Source organism: Hyla sarda, chromosome 1 (genome assembly GCF_029499605.1).
Source record: "Hyla sarda isolate aHylSar1 chromosome 1, aHylSar1.hap1, whole genome shotgun sequence".
Taxonomy (NCBI): Eukaryota; Metazoa; Chordata; class Amphibia; order Anura; family Hylidae; genus Hyla; species Hyla sarda.
In genome coordinates this window covers 253,131,941-253,151,144 of record NC_079189.1, presented here as the reverse complement: position 1 = coordinate 253,151,144, position 19,204 = coordinate 253,131,941, and the positions used below count along the sequence as shown (strand labels likewise).

Sequence of the window (19,204 nt, the reverse complement as noted above, 5' to 3'; positions counted from 1 at the left end):
CAGGAGAAAAAGATGTGTCATGCACAAATTTTTCTCCCGCTATCTTCCTAACGGACGTCACCTACCAGACGAAAACGGTAGTGTGAAAGGAGCCTTAGAGTAATTTAGTTTAGGAGAAAGAGAAAGAAAAAAAAAGATGCTGAGGGGCCTATTAACTATGTATAAACATATCAGGGGGCAGTACAGAGATCTGTCCCATGATTTATTCATACCCAGGACTGTATCTATAACAAGGGGGCATCCTCTATAGAGCAATTTGCATCAACAAGAAGTGTGTTTTTTTGCCTTTTTCTGGAGGGACACAATAGGGATAAGTTGAACGTCATGTTTTTTTGTTTTGTTTTTTAAACCTTATTAACTATGTAAACCTCCAAATAGGAGTGCTCTAGTACAGTTTATTAAAAGACACAGAATTATTAAGTGCTAGTGCATATCATTTTAAAAAGGCAGCAACCAGATAATTTACATACAGATTTATTATTAACAACAATAATATCACAGGAAAAATAGGTAGAGCACTTCAGAGTTTTGGTTCAGATGTAATAAATTCCCATCCGTCTCTTTTCGAGCTCTTTGCTAGAGCTCCCAAGACACCCAGTGCTACACATGCTGTGGTTCCAGTCATATAACTGTGAGCTGTAAAACATAAAGCAGTTTGTGAGTGCAATAAACTTACACAGTACATGTCCTATTCATTCTGTATATAGTAAAGGTATGACCACACCTTGTAGAGATAAATCTGCAGTAGTGTCAGGAGCCGAAAATCTACACTACATTGCATTCTGATACTTTATTTTAATACATATCAGCAGCACAGGTCAGTTTGCGAGCAGATTTCTTACAGTGTGTGTAAGAGCTTAAGGGTACGTTCCCACACTGCGTATTTGCTGCGCATTTGCTGCTGCGTATTTTATTTTCCCTGTTGAAGTCAATGGGTAGGAAAATACGCAGCACCAAATACGCAGCAAATACGCAGCAAAATACGCCACGTGGGAATGCACCCTTAGGGTGCGTTCATTCATACAGGATCCTGCGCAGAATTTGTAATTGCCGATTAGAAGCTGTGCTCAGTCATTTAGTTTAAATTGAAATCTGCAGCAGAAAATCCTGTGCATCAAATCTGTGTACGTGTGAACATACCCTAAAAGTGTTTAAAAAATAGTTATATCCAAACTGAACACCACATACTCATGAAAAACACGTTGGCCCATAAAAAAAAAAAAAAAAGTTGTTATTTACTCACCGCAACCAGTCACAGCTCAGCTTTCACTTTACCTCAGCTCGTTGGCTGAGCTGTGAAAACATCTCTCAACTTTTTCACTCACACAGTTTGATAAATCTGGGCCATTGGCTAGGGGCTCGGGAAAAACAAAAAGGTTCTCAAGTAGATGTCAACCCATTGCATTGACATGAGGCTCTTAAGTACAATCAAGGGGACAAAGTTTGAAAATTTAAGTTTAACGCCTTAAGGACTCAATTTTATTTTTCAGTTTTTGCTTTTACCTCCTTGCCTTCTAAAAATCATAACTCATATTTTAGTACACTAATATGAGGGCTTTTTTTTTAGCGACCAGTTGTCCTTTGTAATGACATCACTCATTTTACCATAAAATGTATGGCACAACCAAATATATACAATTTGTGTGGGGAAATTGATAAGAAAACTGAAATTCAGCAAATTTTGGAAGGTTTCATTTTCATGCTGTACACTTTATGGTAACATAGACCTGTGTTCTTTATCTGTGGGTCAATACAATTAAAATGATACCCATGATTACATATTTTTCTATTATACCGCTTTAAAAAAAAAATAAAATCAGTGTTTAAAATCCCTCTATTTTGCAGCCCTATAACTTTTTCATTTTTCCGTATAAGCGGCGGTATGAAGGCTAGTTTTTTTGAGCTGTGATCTGATTTATTTATTTTTTTTGATACCACATTTACATATATAAAACTAAATAAATTTTTGGGGGAATAAAAGGTTATAAAAGCAGCAATTTGGGATTTTTTTTTTTTACATTCACGCTGTTCAACTTATGGGATCATTAACCTTATTTTTTTTTCAAATTGAGAAATTTTATTAAAGTTTACAATAAGCAACATAGCATACAGAAAGTGTACAGTAAGGCAAGTCACTGGTTCAGGGCGGTAAACAAAATCAACAAAACTGGTAAAGACAAATATGAACTTAGGAATCAATATGGCGAAAGCCAAGAAAATCTCAAAGAAGCAGACTCCTTATTAACCCTATATTTTAATAGTTTGGATATTTACGCACGCGGCGATACCAAATATGTTTATAAAATTATTTTTATAGACTTTGGGGGTAAAATGGGGAGGAAAAAACTGACAATTTACATTAGATTTTTCAAATTTTTTTTTTACATGTTGATAGTCCCTAGAGATGAGCGAATTTACAGTAAGTTTGATTCGTCACGAACTTCGACTCGGCAGTTGATGACTTATTCAGAGTTCAGCTTTCAGGTGCTCCCGTGGGATGGAAAAGGTGGATACATTCCTAGGAGACTCTTTCCTAGGACTGTATCCACCTTTTCCAGCCCATCGGAGCACCTGAAACTAATTTATGCAGGATAAGTAATCAACTGCCGAGTCGAGAAGTTCGTGACGAATCGAATCTACTGTAAATTCGCTCATCTCTAATAGTCCCCATAGGCCAATATTTATAGCAATCATTTGATAATACTGTTCAGTGCTATGCATAGGGTGTCCACATTAAGTACAGCACTTCTGCAGATGCGGTAATCTGTATTGATCACGGCATCTGAGGGGTTAATGGCGCACATCCACGCGATTGCGGATGTCTGCCATTACCGGCGGGTCCCTGGCTGCTATAAGCAGCCGGGACCTGCCGCACATGACCTGAGCATCGCTCCGATGCTAGAATTATGTAAAGGACGTAAATGTACGTCCTGGTGCGTTAAATACATCCTCGCAGGACGTACATTTACGTCCTGCGTTGTAAAAGGGTTAAGTACCCCTCGCTGTCATTTCCCTTTCCTCCAATAAGGGCTATCCTTATAAATAAATAGGTCTATTCATATTGGTATGGCATATTAATCAATTATTACTTTCTTATAAGTTACTTGAGCAGCTGAACATTTAAGACTCTAAACCACTCAGGCATACTGTTCTTTCCCAATACAGGGAAGTTTTCTTGTTTCTGTTCCTCTTACTTCGTAAACAAAAGTTATTGATAACTAGAGATGAGCGAACTTACAGTAAATTTGATTCATCACGACCTTCTCGGCTCGGCAGTTGATGACTTATCCTGCATAAATTAGTTCAGCTTTCAGGTGCTCTGCTGGAAAAGGTGGATACATTCCTAGGAAAGAGTCTCCTAGGACTGTATCCACCTTTTCCAGCCCACGGGAGCACCTGAAAGCTGAACTAATTTATGCAGGATAAGTCCTCAACTGCCGAGCCGAGAAGTTCGTGACTAATCGAATTTTACTGTAAGTTAGCTCATCTCTAATTATAACCCCTTTAAGGACATAGCCCATTTTATCTAATAACTGCGTCTGTCTCATGTTTGTTCCCGATTCTTTAATATTTTTTTGTTCACTTGTAATACTTATTTCTTCAACCCCTTTAATTAATAATTAATTTAAGGGGCTGTGCGGGATCTGGTATAGTGAGTATAACGTGATCATTCTGGATGTGCTGTGGTGACTTCCTCCCTTCTTTTTTCCCCTCACCGGGACTGTTGTGCTTTTTCTAGAGAATTTTTGTGGGAATATATGGACCTGTGCTCTTATAGCTCTCCTGGCCTTATGCTGTTCTATTCCACTCTCGTTATTTTAGCCCCCACAGCATAGTACACACTATTCTATACCACCACGTTGTCTCTCTTCTCTCGTTTTATACCGATTATGTTTGCCCTTTCTATGTATGCATTCTGTGGCATTATATATCCTGTTCATGTACAACTTGTATTGGCAACTCCTTTCAAGAGAATATTCCACATCTGATCCCAGCACAAATTTTTCTGGCTATTGCTGATCCTCATTTCTTTATATTTTTTATTGATATCATGTCTGTACAAAAAATGTTGTGATTTACCGTATTTATCGGTGTATAACACGCACATTTAAAACTTAAATTTAAGGCAAAAATTCTGCCTGCGTGTTATACGCCGATAAGTTTTCTGGTCACTGATTTAAAGCGGCCGCAGCGTCTGCTTGTTAAGTATTAACAGCACGGCCGCGGCCACTTTAAATCAGTGACCAGCGGCGTCTCCTCCCCGCTCTGTCACTTGTTTTCTCCCGCACTATCCACAGGTACTGGTGGATAGTGCAGGAGACGCTGATTAAAATGAGCCCTACCTTGCCCGGATCTGCGCTACCTTTTAATCAGCATCTCCCGCACTATCCACCAGTTCCTGAGGATAGTGCGGGAGAAAACAAGTGAGTTTCACTTTTACTTCATTCCCCCTCCCTCATCATTCCCCCTTTTCCTGCTTTTTATAGTTTTATTTTCCTTACCTGTCTGCGCTTTGGCAGGTCAGGTCAGGCGGAGGGTCTTGCGGGTCAGTGAAGCAGATGAGTTACGTCCTCTGACGGCTTTTCTGTGCGGCATCACTCACGTCACTTCTCATATCCTGTAGTCTCCGCCGAAAAGTGACATCCATGATGCCGCACAGAGAAGCCGGGAGAGGCCATAACTCATCTGCTTCACTGACCCCGCAAGACAGCCGAAGCGCAGACAAGTAAGGAAAGGGGAAGAGTGGTCTTCAACCTGCGGACCTCCAGATGTTGCAAAACTACAACTCCCAGCATGCCCGGACAGCAGCTGGCTATCCGGGCATGCTGGGAGTTGTAGTTTTGCAACATCTGGAGGTCCGCAGGTTGAAGACCACTGGATGCCATAGGAGGAACATGATGGGGGGGATGATGAGTCGGGGAAATTATGGGGGGGGGGGGGATGAGACAGGGGGAAATGATGAGACAGTGAGGGGGGGGGGGGAATGATGGGGACATGATGAGACGGGGAAATGATGGTGGGGGAAGCACTAAAGGCTTAATGTCTGTACGGCTAGTGGTGGTCTATGACAGGGGGAAGTGATGAAACACGGGGGGTGGCGATGAGAGGGGTAAATGTGGCACAGGGACTGATAAAAGGGAAGGAATGATGTGGCACTGGAGGGGACAGGACCAAACTGAGGTGCAGAAGAAAAGGAAGTTGGGGGGGGGGATGATGTCATTTATTTTAAATGTTATCTTTTTTACTTAAATTTCCCTGTTAAAATGGGGGTGCGTGTTATACGCCAGTGCGTGTTATATGCCGATAAATACGGTACTCCCTACTTCTATGTTTGGTGCTATTTATTGATAGGAAATATTATAGCGTGTCATCCCAGTAGTAAGGAGATTACATGAGGAGGAGGTTTGTTACAGTGTCACCCCAGTAGTAAGCTTGGGAAAGCTGGATAACATACATGACAGCCATACTGCTTGTCATTTAGCTTTACTACATAGTGTATAAGGAAAACAGCAGGCAAACTCCAGTAATATTTCTTCCTCTCTGTAACACGTGCAGCATAAAACCAGGGAGGAAAGGGTTACAGAGCAGAGTGCAGTGATTGGGCGACAGCTCAGTGACACAATGAGGAAGCTTAGCAGTGAGGGCAAGGATGTGCAGTGAGGGCAAGAGAGGCACAGCCACCTGACTTATAGAAGATGGAAATACAGTGTGAACTGATATGATTTTAAAAGAAATAAAATAGCTACACACATAAGTTACCGTATTTATCGGCGTATAACACGCACTTTTTAGGCTAAAATTTTACCCCGATAAATACGGTATGTCTATGATCAGGATGAGGTACCGAGCAACTTTTTTTTCTGGGATATGCCAGGTACCCTTTAAGGGAGTAAAAAAATGAAATTTTTTATGTCAAGTGTGTATGTGCTTGTAAGTGTTTATCTAGATTTTAAAATAATTTTGAAATCTTGCAGCTTTCATTCAACCACTAGGGCTAAAACTAAGCTGAGATTTCCTATTCTGTGCAAATCATTTCCCAGCAATGCCTTTCTTCTTAATGCAGACAATGAGTGGTGACACCAACAGAGAGAGAATACTTGGTCTACCAGCATTCACATCAAAGATCAGCATCACCTCTCTTTAGAATGACCTCTAAAAAGTCCCCAGAGAATGCTCAATAACATCTTCAATTCATCTGACAGCTTATGTCTTTTTTGATAAATGTCCATGGGTCCTGCTGCAAAGCAATCTCTAAATTATGTTAAAAACAGCTCAGGCAAGATGCCAGTCCCCATAATGTACAAAAAAAATAAAAATAAAATGTAAATCAAAACTTTATTTTATATATTAGAACCAGATAGTGAAAGAGTTCTCTTTATCTATTCGGTTCCTATTTTTCTAGTGTAAATTTTTTACAATGTCTTTACACTCAATATGTGATATATTCCTTTTAAAAAGCCTATGTTGTAGAAGTAAACTTACTCCTGATTCCAAGAAACGCGCCAGAAACACAACCGCCGACAAAATAATTGACCAAGTCATCTGGTTTCTCCCGTATCTGAGCTGTGACACAGGTAGTGATTCCAAAGATTGCACCAAGTGACGCTAAAAGACACAAAAAATAAAAATAGTGGTTAAATGTGCTTCTCATGACAAGAACCCCTTCATTGTTAGAAGCTGGCTCAACAAAAGGCCATATCACCGGGGTATTGCATCACACTATATATTTCAACTTTGGAATATAGAATTACATGAGGCTCAGCAAATCTATCCTCAACCATTTGCTACATGCAGCAAGCATCATCCATATGCAAGTGCTCCATTTGTTTTTACTTTACAAAGAGGCTGTGGAACAGGCCTGCTAAATCATATATGTAAACTAAATTCTATCCTGTGTTGATTATTTCTAATTTTTTGTATTACATGGACCAGGCCAAGATTGGCATGTGAGATTATTCTCCTGGGAGATGATATACCTTTGACCTTAAGGCCATTTTACAAAACAGTATTTTGGTCAGTCAGACTGTCAGCAGATGCTACCACTGCAGGCAGAAGGATAACATGTTACAGTCGTTTTGATCGGGCACCTGACAGGAACAGTGCCTATCAATGTACTTCTTACGTGGATCAGCAGCCGACAATATTAATGACTGATCATTTAGCTGCTTAACCTGTTAAGGACCAAGGGCGTACCTGTACGCCCCGAGTCCACTCCCTTTCTATAACGCGGGGCCATGATCAGTGCTGCGCGCTATTAGCCACCGGTCCTGGCCGTTGTAGGAGGCTGGGCCAGACCCACTATGACGGGATAACAAAGATCAATGTAAAAGATCAATGGGGAAGATTTATCAAAACCTGCCCTGAATGAAGCGATCTCATTGGTTGCTATGGGCAACTTAGCAACTTTTCCACTGGGCAGGCTTTGATAAATCTCCCCCAGTGTGTGCAGTGTTTATAGCCCTCTATCATTTAACCCCTTCCATAATAAAAGTTAGAATCACCCCCCTTTTCTCATTAAAATAAAAAAAAAAAAACATGTGGAATCGCCGCATGCGGAAATATCCGAGTTATAAAAATATATCATTATTTAAACCGCACGGTCAATGGAGTACGTGCAAAAAGATTCCAAAGTCCAAAACAGCATATTTTTGGTCACTTTTTAGATCATGAAAAAAATAAAAAGCGATCAAGTCCGATCAATACAAAAATGGCACCGCTAAAAACGTCAGATCACGGCGCAAAAAATGAGCCCTCATACCGCCCCGTACGTGGAAAAATAGGGTTATAGGGGTCAGAAGATGACAATTTGAAACTTATAAATTTTCCTGCATGTAGTTATGACTTTTTTCAGAAGTACGACAAAATCAAACCTATATAAGTAGGGTATCATTTTAATCGTATGGACCTACAGAAGATAAGGTGTCATTTTTACCGAAAAATGTACTGTGTAGAAACGGAAGCCCCCAAAAGTTACAAAATGGGTGTTTTTTCTTCAGTTTTGTCGCACAATGATTATTTTTTTTTTTCTGTTTGGCTGTAGATTTTTGGGTATAATGACTAATGTCATTACAAAGTAGAATTGGTGGCGCAAAAAATAAGCCATCATATGAATTTTTAGGTGCAAAATTGAAAATTATGATTTTTTTAAAGGTAAGGAGGAAAAAATGAAAGTGCAAAAACGGAAAAACCCCTGGTCCTTAAGGGGTTAAGCAGCCAACACGAATAATGACTATTTATTGCGGCATTTAAGCAGCTAAATGATCAGTGATCACAGCATTTAAGGAGTTAAGTGACTGACATCAAAACAGTTGCTGTTGTTGGTCACTGAAAGCGAGTGATGGCTACTGATGGCAGTGTCTATGAAGCCAGCTCAGGTAGCACAGCCTATGATTCCCAGATAAATATTTATTCATATAAAATTAGATATCAGAAAAGTCAGTTTTTATTACCCATGGTTAATGTTGCTCCTCCAGCTCTCTGAACACCCTCCAATACAGTCTTAGGTTGAAATGCAACTATGTGATAAGCAGAGCCCACTAAGCCTGAATAAGATAAAACAAGAAAGATTATTTGGTAAAAGAAACCAGATAACAGCAGACACCCTTTTATAGAATAGTGAGGATGACAGGATTCACACAGCGCTGAGAGAACTTCCACACAACAGGTTTATTGCCCAGAAAGCAACTTCGTGGCAACGGCCACTTCCTCAGACATGTCAGGTACATCAGAAGGGTCTTATAACAGAGAGTTAACCCATAGTAAACTAGGTAATTCCAAAATAGTACAAAAGAAATATAATATGAGCAAGAATACACAATTTAAAGACAGAACCTACATAAAAAGATAAAGTGACACAAATGTAAAGAATGAAAGCATATATATCTATATATAATTACACATACAGTCATGGCCGTAAATGTTGTCAGTGTCAGCAATGGGGTCCTCCTGGGTCTCCTGCCATAGCGTTTTATTTCATTCAAAAGTCAATGGATAGTTCGCGCTAACACTGATGCTCCCTGAGCCTGCAGGACAGCTGGAATATCTGTGGAACTTGTTTGGGGCTGCTTATCCACCATCCGGACTATCCTGCATTGACACTTTAATCAATTTTTCTCTTCCATCCACGCCAAAGGGAGATTAGCTACAGTGCTATGGGTTGCAAACTTCTTGATAATGTTGTGCACTGTGGACAAAGGCAAATCTAGATCTCTGGAGATGGACTTGTAACCTTGAGATTGTTGATATTTTTCCACAATTTTGGTTCTCAAGTCCTCAGACAGTTCTCTTCTCCTCTTTCTGTTGTCCATGCTTAGTGTGGCAGACACAGACACACAATTAAGAGATGAGCGAGGTTACAGTGATTCAATTAGTCATGAACTTCTCGGCTCGGCAGTTGCTACTTTAGCCTGCATAAATTAGTTTAACTTTCAGGTGCTCCGGTGGGCTGGAAAAGGTGGATACAGTCCTAGGAGAGCCGAGAAGTTCATGACGAATCACTGTAACTTCGCTCATCTCTACACACGATGCAAAAATAAAAAAGTTTACTTTTCTTTTTATCTGCTTTCAGGTGGGATTTTTATATTGCCTACACCTATTACTTGCCCCACGTGAGTTTAACCCCTTAAGGACGCAGGACGTAAATATACGTCCTGGTGAGGTGGTACTTAACGCACCAGGACGTACATTTACGTCCTAAGCATAACCGCGGGCATCGGAGCGATGCCCGTATCATGCGCGGCTGATCCCGGCTGCTGATCGCAGCCAGGGACCCGCCGGCAATGGCCGACGCCCGCGATCTCGCGGGCGTCTGCCATTAACCCCTCAGGTGCCGGGATCAATACAGATCCCGGCATCTGCGGCAGTTCGCGATTAAAATGAACGATCGGATCGCCCGCAGCGCTGCTGCGGGGATCCGATCATTCATAACGCCGCACGGAGGTCCCCTCACCTTCCTCCGTGCGGCTCCCGGCGTCTCCTGCTCTGGTCTGTGATCGAGCAGACCAGAGCAGGAGATGACCGATAACACTGATCTGTTCTATGTCCTATACATAGAACAGATCAGTATCAGCAATCATGGTATTGCTATGAATAGTCCCCTATGGGGACTATTCAAGTGTAAAAAAAAATGTAAAAAAATGTAAAAGTAAAAGTAAAAAAAAAGTGAAATCCCCTCCCCCAATAAAAGTAAAACGTCCTTTTTTTCCTATTTTACCCCCAAAAAGCGTAAAAAACATTTTTTATAGACATATTTGGTATCGCCGCGTGCGTAAATGTCCGAACTATTAAAATAAAATGTTAATGATCCCGTACGGTGAACGGCGTGAACGAAAAAATTCCAAAATTCCTACTTTTTTAATACATTTTATTTAAAAAAAAATTATAAAAAAAGTATTAAAAGTTTTTTATATGCAAATGTGGTATCAAAAAAAAAGTACAGATCATGGCGCAAAAAATGAGCCCCCATACCGCCGCTTATACGGAAAAATAAAAAAGTTATAGGTCATCAAAATAAAGGGATTATAAACGTACTAATTTGGTTAAAAAGTTTGTGATTTTTTTTAAGCGCAACAATAATATAAAAGTATGTAATAATGGGTATCATTTTAATCGTATTGCCCCTCAGAATAAAGAACACACGCCATTTTTACCAGAAATTGTACGGCGTGAAAACAAAACCTTCCAAAATTAGCAAAATTGCGTTTTTCGTTTTAATTTCCCCACAAAAATAGTGTTTTTTGGTGGCACCATACATTTTATGATATAATGAGTGATGTCATTACAAAGGACAACTGGTCGCGCAAAAAACAAGCCCTCATACTAGTCTGTGGATGGAAATATAAAAGAGTTATGATTTTTAGAAGGCGAGGAGGAAAAAATGAAAACGTAAAAATTTAATTGTCTGAGTCCTTAAGGCCAAAATGGGCTGAGTCCTTAAGGGGTTAAAGGAGCATCACATGCTTGAAACAATCTTATTTATCCATAATTTTGAAAGGGTGCCAATAATTTTGTTTGGTGTGACATTATGTCCAATTTGCTTTTTCCCTCCATTTTTGGTTTAGTTCCAATACACACAAAAGGGAATAAACATGTGTATAGCAAAACATCTGTAACTGCAATCCTTTTCTGTGAGAAATACTTCATTTTCTAGAAAAATTTCAGGAGTCCCAACATTTACAGCCTTAACTCTATATTAGTTCAAGGAAGATCACATTCAGCACTCGATAAGGTCAGCAAAATGAGTAGCTTTATTCCATCAGGGGAACAGGATACAACTACAAAAATAAATAGATAGAGATATACCTATCTAATATATACACACACACACACACACGAGAAGGAAAAATACACAAAAAGCTATGTCTAGCAAAAAATTACACACATTAGTGGTGCATCGAAATAAAATTTTAAGCAGAAAACCTAGCTAGAACACTGCGGAAAAAAAAGGGAAGATCATTTAACCCCTCCCCTATTAAAAGTTTGAATCACCCACCTTTTCCCATAACAAAAACAAAAAACAAAACAGTGAAAATAAAAACAAACATATGGTATCGCTGCGTGCGGAAATGTCCGAATTATAAAAATATATTGTTAATTAAACCGCACGGTCAATAGCGTACACGCCAAAAAATTCCAAATTCCAAAATAGTGCATTCTTGATCAATAAGTCCTATCAATGCAAAAATGGTACCGCTAAAAACTTCGGATCACGGCGCAAAAAATGAGCCCTCATACCGCCCCATACACGGAAAAATAAAAAAGTTATAGGGGTCAGAATATGACAATTTTAAATGTATTAATTTTCCTGCATGAAGTTATGATTTTTTCCAGAAGTCCGACAAAATCAAACCTATATAAGTAGGGTATCATTTTAACCGTATGAACCTACAGAATGATAAGGTGTCATTTTTACCGAAAAATTTACAACATAGAAACGGAAGCCCCCAAAACTTACAAAACGGCGTTTTTTTTTTCAAATTTGTCTCAATGATTTTTTTTTCCGTTTCACCGTAGATTTTTGGGCAAAATGACTGATTTTGCAAAGTAGAATTGGTGGCGCAAAAAATAAGCAATCATATGGATTTTTAGGTGCAAAATTGAAAGCGTTATGATTTTTTAAAGGCAAGGAGCAAAAAAAACAGCAAAAACGGAAAAAAAAAAACGGTCCTTAAGGGGTACTCCACACAGTGTCCGGAACTAAACATTCCAAACACTGGCAAATGGAGTACCCCTTTAAGTACCAGGATGCAAGGGCCTCAGAACTTGCTGTAAGAATGTCACTTTTCTAAGGCAAAGTTTCCTGTTCCATTGGGGTCATATTGGTAGGCTAAATTGGGCTATATTTATACCTTGTTTCCCATAAAAACTTAGCACCATTGCTGCTCTGACATAGGGCTGGGCGGTATGACCAAATGTGTATCACAGAATTTTTTTTACTTACGGCGGTTCCACGGTATAGAACGGTATTTTCACCCCCCCCAAATCATGTGACGCGCCAGCGCTGTTCAGTCAACGGCTGTCCGGGCATGCTGGGAGTTGTAGTTTTGCAACAGCTGGAGGTCCGCAGGTTTGAGACCACTGCTGTACGCTGTATCCCTATGCCCGGGCTCGGCCGCACGCTGGGGATGGGGGAGGACAGCCATCAGCCTATCACCGGCCGGAGCGATGCCACACCCCGGCTAGTGATAGGCTGAGCCCACTGGCTTCTTACATGACAGTGGGCTCAGCCTATCACTGGCAGGTGCGTGGCATCGCTCCGGCCAGTGACAGGCTGACTGCTGTCCTCCCCCATCCCCAGCGTGCGGCCGAGGTGGGTGAGTTAAAAGTTTATTTTCTGTATCTTTTGCAGCTCAGGCATAGGGATACAGCGTACAGCCATGGTCTCAAACCTGCGGACCTCCAGCTGTTTCAAAACTACAACTCCCAGCATGCCCGGACAGCAAACGGCTGTCCGGGCATGCTGGGAGTTGTAGTTTTGAAACAGCTAGAGGTCCGCAGGTTTGAGACCACTGGCGTACAGTGAGTTCCAGTGCCCGGCGGCCCCCAACAAAGAGGAGGAGGGCAGTGCTTGATATCTGCGAGTAGTACCCAGCTAGGCTGATCATTAATTGGAGGGGGCAGAACAGCGCTGGCGGGTAACATAGGGTTAGTTCCCCGATGTGGGGACAGCGCTGCGCTAAGCTGTGAATGCATTCCAGAGGGGGAGGGGCCCAACCGGTATTGCGGTATGGGGGAAAATTCATATCGTGCAGCCCAAAAAATTTGGTATTCGGTATGAACCGGTATACCGCCCAGCCCTACTCTGCCATCATGTGCATTGTTCACATTGTTCACATTGATGCTGCAGTTAACCTTTACATGTGCTGTACATGTTTAATAGCTGTTTTAGCCTGTACACAACTAACTAAAAATCCCAGATAACCCCTCAGCGAGTTCTGCTGGCGACTATTTGGATCTGTTGGACAACAAATGCACCAATGTCACAGTCTTTGCTATACACAGCTGCCAAGGAACTAAGACAGTGGTCTCCAAAGCTGTGAACCACCAGATGTTGCAAAGCTCCAACCACAAGCATGCTAGGAATTGTATTTTTGCAATATCTGGAGGACCTCAGTTTGGAGACCACTGCACTAGCATAATAAAATTAAAACTGCGTCCTATACACATTACAAAAGTCACCAGAAGCTGAAACAAATATTGATCGGGATGTCCTTTTTAATTTGTAACAATGTGAATAGTAAGGCAGCACTATGGCCCAAATTTATCAAACTGTGTGAGGGAAAAAGTGGAGGGATTTTCCCACAGCAACCAATCACAGCTCAGCTTTCACTTTACCAGAGCTCATTACCTGAGCTGTGATTGGTTACTGTGGGGAAATCACTCCACTTTTTCTCTCACAGAGTTTGATAAATCTGGGCCTCAACCCTCACAAAATACACATGCTTATGGCCAAGCTGAGAGAAACAGGGTTTTATTTATTTATTTATTTTTTTTAATTTTTTTTAAATGAACTGGTGCCAGAAAGTTAAACAGATTTGTAAATTACTTCCATTAAAAAAAATCTTAATCCTTACAGTACTTTATTAGCTACTGACTACTACAGAGGAAGTTATTTTCTTTTTGGAACACAGAGCTCTCTGCTGACATCTCTGTCCATTTTAGGAACTGTCCAGAGCAGCATATGTTTGCTGTGGGGATTTTCTCCTACTTGACAGATCTTAAAATGGACAGAGATGTCAGCAGAGAGCTGTGTGTTCCAAAAAGAAACCCATTTCCTCTGTAGTATTTAGCAGCTAATACGTACTGGAAGGATTAAAACATCTTTAACAGAAGTAATTTACAAATATGTTTAACTTTCTGGCACCAGTTGATTAAAAAGTACCCCCTTCCCCCCCCCCCCCCTTTTCTTCTTCTAAAGATTAAAATCACCAGTGTGCAGCAAATTAAAGTGACAACTAAACGCCATACTGACTGTTTCCACAAAAACCAGCCACTCAACAGGTACGACAATGAATTTAACAGCCAATCACAGCTCGGCTTTCACTTTATCAGAGCTCAATAAGATATGAAAACTGAGCTGTGATTGGTTGTTGTGGACAACAACCTACAGTTTGGTTATTGTGGGCCTCCAGTACCACATGTCGCCATTTACCAATAAACAAGTTTTTCTTCACTTTGTGAAAATGTCCTTTAATGTTACTGTATCTTTATGAGGAGACTATAGTTATGTAATATCTGTGACAGCGATGGCAGAATGTGACAGCATTGCAGCCCCTCACTCACCCAGCAGACGACCTCTACAGACCACATACATATAGTATACACCGCACCTACCCAGCGCTACAGAGAGCTTGGTGGTCAGCCATGCCTTCTGGACACAGTCGGTTCCGTCCGGAATGTCCCAATACCCCATTTTCCTCTAGTGCACAAGGACACTCGGGATATAACGTCACGACGTCGGAGCTGAGACGTGTACGTACAGGCGCGCATCCACGAGATGTACGTACAGGGCACAGGCGCGCACCCACAAGACGTACGTACAGGGCACAGGCGCGCACCCACAAGACGTACGTACAGGGCACAGGCGCGTATCCACGAGACGTGTACGTACAGGGCACAGGCGCGCACCCACAAGACGTACGTACAGGGCACAGGCGCGTATCCACGAGACGTGTACGTACAGGGCACAGGCGCGCTTCAACGAGACGTGTAAGTATGGGGCACAGGCGCACATCCACCTTGCAGATGGCGCTCCTCCTCCGCTGTTAATTAGGTGGCGGCCATGTTGAGGTTGGAGTTATAAAGTGTGGGTGGAGGGATGTGGGGGAGTTACTGTAGCGGCCTGTAGGTGTTACGTATACGGACCACTATGGGGGTTAGGAGATTGTTTTGACTGGTTGTATTCTGTATCTATAAGAGAAAGCAGCAGTGACGCTGGGTCTACTCACGTGACTATCTTGTAGGCGCTCCTGAGGTGTATGCGGTTATGGCTGTGTATGTAAGGCTGGGTTCACACAGTGCTTCTTTTCACGTTTTTTATTCAGTTGTGTAGGTTAGAGAGAAAGTGTATTACAAAAACTTCATGGGGACATTTATCATTGTCTTTAGAGCCTTGTTTTGCTTATATTTGGCGCATAAAATGTCGCTCATGCAAATTCTAATTCTGCGTTCCAGATTCTGCAAAAACATTGGAAATTCAGTACAAACTCCACACACTTTCTGCCAGGAACCTGCGAAACTGCTGCCAATGTGAACATTGCCTAAATGTCAGAGTGCTGTAAAATAAGAAAAACCAAGCCTGTCCCATCCCCCTCCGCTGTTCTGATGGTTTCTCTCACTGCTTTCTCTGATGTGCCATCACCATGGAGAATGCACATTTAACCCGTACAGGACCTAGGGTGTATGGATACGCCTTCTGTACTTGGGTCTTAAGGACCCAGGGCGTACCTGTACGCCTGTGGGAATTTCGGTCCCCGCCGGGCCGGGGCGACTCCTGATATCGATCAGCAGGCACCCCATGCAAATGCCCAGGGGGGTCATCAGACCCCCCCATGTTGGCGATCGGCGCAAATCGCAAGTGAATTCACACTTGCGATTTGCGCCGATTCCGGATCATACAGGTCTATGGTGACCCGGAATATAAGGGGGATCGCGGTTGTCTAAGACACCCACGATCCCCCTCTAGTGATAGGAGTGAGGTGGCAGAGGTGCCACCCCTCCTATCTCTGCTATTGGTGGTCTAGACGCGACCACCAATAGCAGATCAGGGGCAGGGGGGTTTACTTTAGTTTTCCCCGTTCTGTCCACCCACAATAGGCGGGGCAGGACAGGGATCGGGGCCGAAGATCCACTTACCCGTCGGTGGAAGCTGCGGGACGGGATCGGCGGCGGAGCCCTCCAGATGTTGCAAAACTGCAAATCCCAGCATGCCGAAACAGCTGTATTGGCATGCTGGGAGTTGTAGTTGCGATCCCTCCAGCTGTTGCATAACTAGATCTCCCAGCATGCCCTTCGGCGATCAGTACATGCTGGGAGTTGTAGTTTTGCAACAGCTATAGGCACACTGGTTGGAAAATACTGAGTTAGGTAACAAAACCTAACTGAAGGTTTCCCAACCAGTGTGCTTCCAGCTGTTGCAAAACTACAACTCCCACCATGCACGGTCTGTCAGTACATGCTGGGAGTTGTAGTTTTGAAACAGCTGGAGGTTTGCCCCCCGAGGAACCATAGGAAAAAAGCCCCCCAAAATTTGTAACCCCATTTCTTCTGAGTAAGAACATACCCCATATGTGGATGTAAAGTGCTCGGCGGGCGAACTACAATGCTCAGAAGAGAAGGAGCACCATTGGGATTTTGAAGGTAAAATTTGTCCGGAATTGAAGGCTACGTGTGTTTACAAAGCCCCCATAGTGCCAGAACAATGGAACCCCCCCCACATATGACCCAATTTTGAAAACTACACCCCTCACGTAATGTAATAAGGGGTACAGTGAGCATTTACGCCCCACAGGTGTCTGACAGATTTTTGGAACAGTGGTCCGTGAAAATGAAAAATGTAAATTCTGTGAGGGGTGTAGTTTCCAAAATGAACCACTGTTCTGGCACCACGGGGGGCTTTGTAAATGCACATGGCCCCCGACTTCTATTCCAACCAAATTCTGTCTTCAAAAGCTCAATGGTGCTCCTTCTCTTCTGAGCATTGTAATGCGCCAGCAGATCACTTGATGTCCACACATGGGGTATTTCCATACTCAGAAGAAATGGGGTTACAAATTTTGTGGGTAATTTTCTCCTATGACCCCTTGTAAAAATATAAAATGTGGGGGAAAACAGCAATTTAGTGAAAACATTTATTTTTTTTCATTTACACATCCGACTTTAACAAAAAGTCGTAAAACACCTGTGGGGTGCTAGGGCTCACTGGACCCCTTGTTACGTTCCTTGAGGGGTGTAGTTTCCAAAATAGTATGCCATGTGTTTTTTTTTTTTTTTTTTTTGCTGTTCTGGCACCATAGGGGCTTCCTAAATGCGACATGCCCCACAAAAACCGTTTCAGAAAAACTCCCTCTCCAAAATCCCATTGTCGCTCCGTCCCTTCTGAGCCATCTACTGCGCCCGCCGTACACTTGACATACACATATGAGGTATTTCCTTACTCGAGAGAAATTGGGCTACACGTTTTAGGAAAATTTCTCTCTTTTACCCCTAGTAAAAATGCAAAAACTGGGTCTACAAGAACATGCCAGTGTAAAAAATGAAGATTTTGAATTTTCTCCTTCAATTTGCTGCTATTCCTGTGAAACACCTAAAGGGTTAACAAACCTTTTGAATGTCATTTTGAATACTTTGGGGGGTGCAGTTTTTATAATGAGGTCATTTGTGGGGTATTTCTAATATGAAGGCCCTTCAAATCCACTTCAAAACAGAACTGGTCCCTGAAAAATAGTGAGTTTGAAAATTTTGTGAAAAATTGGAAAATTGCTGCTGAACTTTGAAGCCCTCTGATGTCTTCCAAAAGTAAAAACATGTCAACGTTATGATGCAATCATAAAGTAGACATATTGTATATGTGAATCAATATATAATTTATTTGGAATATAAATTTTCCTTATAAGCAGAGAGCTTCAAAGTAAAAAAAAAATGCAATATTTTAAATTTTTTCATCAAATTTTGGAATTTTTCACCAAGAAACGATGCAAGTATCGACAAAATTTTACCACTAACGTAAAGTAGAATATGTCATGAAAAAACAGTCTCGGAATCAGAATGAAAGGTAAAAGCATCCCAAAGTTATTAATGTTTAAAGTGACAGTGGTCAGATGTGCAAAAAATGGCCGGGTCCTACAGTGAAAATTGGCTGGGTCCTACAGTGAAAATTGGCTGGGTCCTTAAAGGGTTAAAGGAGAACTCCGGAATATAAAAATTATCCCCCATACTGTCAGCAGTAAAAAAAATAAAGATGTACATACCTTCCTCCACTCCCCCCTGGCCTCCGGTCTCCGCCGTGATCCTCACCAGCCACAGCGAAGTCCCAACTTGGCCGGCGATGGGCTGAGCGGCAGTGTGACGTTTTTGGCCCCGGCAGCAGGTGTAGTGAAGAATTTTGTGTCCTGAAGCGTTCTCTTACTGCTGCTCAGCCTATCCCCGGCCGAGTCGGACATCGCTGCGGCTGGTGATTGGCTGAGCGCAGTATGATTCTCCGACCACCTGCAACCAGGAAGTGGATCATGGCGGAGACCGGAGCCGGTTACCGGAGACCCCGGGGGAGGGGAGGAAGGTATGTACATCTTTATTTTTTTTTTTACTGCCGGCAGTATGGGCAACAATTTTTATATTCTGGAGTTTTCCTTTAACTAGCCACCACAGTGAACTGGATTTACTACAGAGCAGGCATTTCCTGCACAGTAAAGCTTAACCCCTTAAGGACCAATACAAATAAACCTGTACACCCCTGAAAGGCCAGGCCTGTTTTTTCACATCGGGGATGTCTGTCTTTATTAGAGACAATAAATCACAATAATTCTGACATTGTTTTTTTGTCACAAGTTTTCCTTCATGTACATAGTAAAAGTAAGCCAATAAAATTTGTAGTTTTTTTTTTTTTTTACAATGCACAAAATCATGAAATTAATTCAAAAAATTATGAATTTTTGCTATTTTAACACTAATAGGTTGCATATATTTATACTTCCTGACCAAATAGTTT

At 41.8% G+C, this 19,204-nt stretch overlaps 1 protein-coding gene across 1 annotated transcript; it reads right to left on the bottom strand.

Annotated features, from left to right (window-relative positions):
- Positions 1-458: 458 nt before the first annotated feature.
- On the bottom strand, positions 459-15,014 carry NDUFA11 (NADH:ubiquinone oxidoreductase subunit A11). The gene is made up of 4 exons (XM_056570841.1): positions 14,833-15,014; positions 8,451-8,543; positions 6,484-6,606; positions 459-636 (listed from the first exon to the last, which is right to left on the bottom strand). The coding sequence occupies exons 1-4, from the start codon at positions 14,909-14,911 to the stop codon at positions 521-523; spliced, it is 411 nt and encodes a 136-aa protein (XP_056426816.1). The 5' UTR covers positions 14,912-15,014; the 3' UTR covers positions 459-520.
- Between the last annotated feature and the right edge of the window lie 4,190 nt (positions 15,015-19,204).